The 6,000-nt window shown below is 40.2% G+C and overlaps 1 protein-coding gene across 1 annotated transcript in view; it reads right to left on the bottom strand.

Annotated features, from left to right (window-relative positions):
- CCDC66 (coiled-coil domain containing 66) overlaps positions 1 to 6,000 on the bottom strand; it is a 45,857-nt gene that overhangs the window by 14,638 nt on the left and 25,219 nt on the right. Inside the window, exon 12 of the mRNA XM_006862118.1 lies at positions 2,930 to 3,074. Within this exon, the coding sequence (XP_006862180.1) occupies positions 2,930 to 3,074 (145 nt within the window). The remainder of the gene's footprint in view (positions 1 to 2,929; positions 3,075 to 6,000) is intronic.

Here is a 6,000-nt window from a genome sequence, read left to right as displayed (position 1 = left end):
TGCATTGAAGGAATTGGCAAAGAACAAGGCACCAGGAATTGATGGAACAAAGACTGAAATCTTTCAAGAAAGTGAGGCGGCACAGGAGGCACTCACTCATTTCTGCCAAGAAATTTGAAAGACAACTATCTGGCCAAGTGAGTGGAAGAGATCCGTATTTGTACCAATTCCAAAGAGAGATGACCCAACGGAATGAGGAAATCATGGGACAATCTCTTTGATATCCCATGTGAGTAAAGTTTTACTAAAGGTAATACAGAAATGGCTGCAAGCATACATAGACAGAGGACTTCCAGAGGTTCAAGCTGGATTCAGAAGAGGACGTGGAACAAGGGATATCATTGCTGATGTCCGATGGATCGTGGCTGAAAGCAGAGAATATCAGAAAGATGTTTACCTGTGCTTTACTTACTATGCAAAGGCTTTCGATTGTGTGGATCATGACAAGCTATGGACAATACTGTGAAGTATGAGTATTCCAGAACACTTAATTGTACTCACGAGGAATCTGTACGTGGACCAAGAGGCAGCTGTTCGAACAGAACATGGGAACACTGAATGGTTTAAAATCAAGAAAGGTGTGCAACAAGTTTATTTGTTCACCATACTTATTCAACTTGTATGCTGAACAAATAATCCGAGCAGCTGGGTTCTATGAAGAAAAATGTGGCATCAGGCATTAACAACCTGCGATACACAGATGATACAACCTTGCTTGCTGAAAGTGAAGAGAACTTAAAACATTTACTGATGAAGATCAAAGAACACAGCCTTCGGTATGGATTACATCTCAATGTAAAGGAAACAAAAATCCTCACCACTGGACCAATCAACAGCATTCTTATCAATGGAGAAAAGATTGAAGTTGTCAAGGACTTCATCTTGGATCAACTATCAACCCTCAAGGAAGCAGCAGTCAAGAAATCAAATGACATAGTACATTATGCAAATCTGCTGCACAAGACCTTTTTAAAGGGTGGAAGAGCAAACATGTCAACTTGACTAAGGTACGCCTGACCCAACCCATGGTATTTTCAATAACCTCATATGCATGCGAAAGCTGGAAAGTGAATAAGGAAGACCGTAGAAGAATTGACGCATTTGAGTTATGGTGTTGGAGGAGAATATTGAAAGTGCCATGGGCTGCCAAAAGAACCAGTAGATCCATTTTGGAAGACGTGCAGCCAGAGTGCTCCTTGGAGGCCAAGATGGCCAAACTTTGTCTCTCATACTTCAGACACATTGTCAGGATGGAGCAGTTACTGGAGAAGGATATCATGTTTGATGAGGTGGAGTGTCAGAGAAAACGAGGAAGACCCCAACAAGATGGAGTGGCCAGGTGGCAGCATCGATGGACTCAAGCGTAGCAACAGTAGTGAGGTTGGCCCAAGATGGGGCAGTGTTTTGGTCTGCTGTGCATAGGGTCGCTATGAGTTGGTACTGACTCGATGGCACCTAACAACAACAACAACCTCAAAGTCAGCAGATTAAACTCACTAGCAGTCCTCAGAAACCCTATACAGGATTGCTATAAATTGCAACTGACCTGACAGCACACAGCAACACAACATAATTTTTTTTTTCTGTTTTCACCGCTGTGTTTTAAGGACATACGTTATTTTGAAACAACCACAAAAAAAATCTATATGTATATGTGTGTGTGTATGCATACATATGCATATATTAACGTACTGCATTTTTATACATATATTCTATATTTGCCTGCTAGCCTGTCCTTCCCCAAGAGTTATTTTGTAAATTGTTGTTGCTGTTAGGTGCCATTGAGTCGGTTCCAACCCATAGCGACCCTGAACAGGGTTTCCGAGGCTGTAAATCTTTACAGGAGCAAATAGCCTCATCTTTCTCCCGCAGAACCACTGGTAGTTTCGAACTGCTGACCTTATGGTTTGCAGCCCGATTCATAACCACTATGCTACCAGAGCACGCTAATTTTTTAAAACTGCATATGAAAATGAAATTTGCATAGCAGAGGTTTGGAAAATGCCTCCCAGGAGGGTGTGGTTGGAAAACAAATGTTGAAGGTGAATGTTACTTGTATGAAAAAACTGCAATAAAGCACACAGGGCGCACCATTGTGGATACTTCTTAGGTATAGGCAAACACCTTGTCAGATTGGTTTTCTGGGTTTGAATTCTTAGGACCATTTTCTCCTCAAACAACTCAGTCAGTGGCATAATAATAGTTCACAGAGCATATGTTCTGTTTCTGAGTTTGAATTATACATTCTTGAGTCTTAAAGGCTTGTTAGAAGTCATCTAATATGTGACTATTGGTCTCTTCTCTTCTGGAGCAAAAGAGAAAGGAAAACAAAAGATTCAGAGAAGAAACCGTCTACACGAACCACACACAGCCTTGCCTACCCTGAGATCAGATGGTGACCAGCTACCACCACTAACAACCATTCTGATAGGGTTCAAGATACGGATCCAGACAGAAGGGAGAAAAATGTGAAACAGAACTCAACTTCGTAAAAAGTCCACACTAACTAGACCAGTTGAGATTAGAGGATCCACTGATATCCTCCATAAACCTTAACCTGGCTCACCAGTGAATACTGTGCCCCATAAGAAAAAAATCATTTATTTGAGACTAAACAGTTAACTAAATAAATACTCTTAAGTAAGGAAGAAAGAATAAAGGGACAAAGAAAACAAATTATTGAAAACAAAACATCGCAAATGGAACAAGAGAATGTTGACACACTGTGAGAAATGTAACCACTGTCAATGAACAATTTGTGTAAATTGTTAAATTGGAACCAAATCAGAGTTACACAATACAAGTAAGTTCAAGATGTGAAATTATTTTGAAAAAATTTAAGTGTGTTAAAGTTATTAAAAACAGGCAATAGTTAGTAACACGATTTTTAAAAGTAGTATAATAAAGAAAATTCTGGTTTAGTACTTACCACCAAGATTTTTAAGCAATTTGGAAGTGTCATGTCCTTTTTGAGCCAACTCTCGAATTCTCTGTTCTTGTTTCAGTCTCTGTGCCAGCTCCTGTGCTCTCTGCATTGTCTGGAACAGTTCATTTGTCTTGAGAGTCATGATTTCCTACCAAAAATAGAAGTGCACATAGCCATTAAAGACAAACATCAAGCACTTTGAGTTCACCTTTTCCCTCCTAATAAGTATGTTCTTAGCTCCTATTGTGTGCCAGGCACTGCTCTAAGCACTGGGGTTATAGCAATAAACAAGGCAAGGTTCTTTGACACTCTGGACTTCACATTCTAATGTGGTTTTGTTTTTTATCCTGAATTTATTTATTTACTTATTTTAAGGCTTTTTTGTGAATTGAGGGATAGTTTACATGGGAGAACATCGGTTATGCACCTATCTTATCGTATTTTGTTTCATTGCAGTGATTACCATCCCTTCCATGCATCATCATTCAACAGTATTTGCATCTATTACCTCTGTTTGTTTTGATTTTAATGTACACAAAAACACTCAGGGATATATAATCATTTAAACAATTATAGGGCACATTCTGCAAGCCTGCCTCCTGGCTGCCAGCACACAGCCTTTCTCTCTTCATGAGTCTAGAGTCCTGAGCTGCTCACTCTCTCCATGTCATCATCTCAGTCTCCATCTCTAGTGTCACTACTTCTCTAGACAGGATCCCATGTTCTGCTTGTGCTCTTCCTTGATGGTCCTAGGATCCTCTGTTCCTGGACTGTAAGATTAACTACTCCCTCCTTTTTGTTACAAAACTTCTATCTTTACAGTGATGACTGTCACAATTAGTCATAACAATTACTCACGACTGAATCACAAGAACCTTATTCCCAGCTCCTTTCACCAGACCATCAGAAGGCTGTTGATGAGCATGGATAGGTGGTATGGTAGGGCCCATGGATACAGCCACTGATAGACAGATCCCTGCCCTCAAAGAAGCTAGGCTCTAATTTAGATCCTTTTCCAAAGTGTCATGAGCAGAGATGGGAAGTAGACTGAGTTGCACTTGATAAATTCAATGCTGAGCATGTTATGTGAATGCCCTCATTCCATAACTTTCCATACAAAACTTCTACCTTTACAGTTGGGACTATCGCAATTAGTCATGATAACAATTACTGTTGAATCATAAGAACCTTATCCCCATCTCCTTTTACCAGAACTGTCTAGACTAGATGAAAACTATTCAGTGGGGATTCTCCCTTCTTCAGCATACTCTAAAACTAAACTCCCTCTTGAAAACTTGTAAGACAGTCACTTCATGCCTTTATTACACCACCACCCCCCACTCCCATTTAAGGTAGACAACGTCTAAGATGCCTGTCCCTATAAACCCTGTGTACCGAGGGGATAGCATTGATATTGATGTGAAAACTCCGTCCCTCTCTGTTGCTATTTTGAGCTACTACATCCATAAGTATAGGTCAAGTTCAATGAATTGTAGCAATTTACACTTGTTTCCTTTATCAGATTTGTTTATCTTCCTCTAGTTGAGTTCTGATCATCAAGCCATTGAAGGTAGGTCAAATGGGTACTATCTGCAAGTTTCGGTGTTTTTGTGCAACTCCCCTGACTTCATAGCAGCTGGACACTTAATTCTCTGTTGTAGCTCTCTGTGGCTAGGTCCTTCTAACATATTTTTTATAACAATATTAGATCTCAAATTTAAGTCTTTTTATTCATTTCCAGTTTTTACTGATAAACTTTTCAGTTTCTAAAACCAGTGACCAATTTCAGCATTCTTTTGCTAAGATTAAAAACGTTAATGTCAAACAGATGTCAAAAGGTCAAACGTAGTTTGTGGTCAGATCTTGTAGTTCAAGTAAGCAATACTTAAATTTATTTACTTATACAGCTTCTTTTTTTTTTTTTTGATGAAAAGGAGGAGGATTTATTTGCCTTTCTGGTCCTTGATTTTCCTCAGCTAGAACCGCAGCTTCTCCCCCTCTAACACATATGCTCTGCCACACTGGTTTGGTCTTGAAGCATTTTAGGCATATCAATGATTCTTATTTTCTGAATACAATACTCAGAGTCCGAGGAGAAGTCCCCCACATCCAGCCTGACGGTCTGGTACTTGTTGCTTCTTCTAATCCAAACTGTGTGCATGCGGTGGGGTTGACCTTAGTGTTGGTAGTCGAGCATCCCAGCTTGTGCTTCCGCTACATGTGGTAGGGCTTGCTCTTGCCTTGGTCTTGTGGCACCTGTGCCAGTGGTCCTGGGAGATGCCCATCACTCAGCACTGACTAGAGCTTTTCACAGCTTCTCACACAGCCTCTGTGTTTTGTGTAGCTAACTTAGGCTAGTCAATAAAATCGGAACCAAGCCCCTCTATCAGCCATTTCTGGAGTAAAGCATACAAATGCGAAAAAGGCAAAAAATAAAGGCTCTTGTTGCTCTCCCCACGCCCCAGCTCTAGAGGAAACGCCCTATACTCTACTCTAAATCTCTGATATCCTTGTCCTTTGGCAGGTCAGCTCAAGCATGGCATGTGACACCGCTGGCACTATTTTAATACAGGGGTTCTCCCAACAGCCAGGCATCTATTCTAAAGACTGTTATTCAGCATAGAGAAAACCTCTGACAGTCACAAGCCCAGCCAATTACTCTGCAAAAATACATGCTCCTTTTCATAAATGGATATGAGAAAAGACTATCATTCCTGTTTGTTTGTTTGTTTTATGTGCTGTGGAGTAGCTTCCAACTCATAGCGACCCTGTACGGGGTTTCTGAGGCTGTAAATCTTTACAAGAGCAGAAAGCCTCATCTTTCTCCCACAGAACAGCTGCTAGTTTCAAACTGCTGATCATAAGATTAGCAGCCCGATTCATAGCCACTATGCTACCAGAGCTCCTTACCATTCCTCTTAGGGGATCTAGAATTATTATTAATGTAATAATCATAACTGAAGAATTATTTCAAAATCAAGCACATGGATAATTTTTCTTTGTGCTGTGAAAATTCATCTTAAGTTTCTTTTAACAGAAAATAAAAACAGGCAGGAGAGGATTTGTGAACTATT

This window comes from Chrysochloris asiatica, unplaced genomic scaffold (assembly GCF_000296735.1).
Source record: "Chrysochloris asiatica unplaced genomic scaffold, ChrAsi1.0 scaffold00046, whole genome shotgun sequence".
NCBI classification, from domain to species: domain Eukaryota; kingdom Metazoa; phylum Chordata; class Mammalia; order Afrosoricida; family Chrysochloridae; genus Chrysochloris; species Chrysochloris asiatica.
This window is presented reverse-complemented; position numbering and strand designations above follow the sequence as displayed.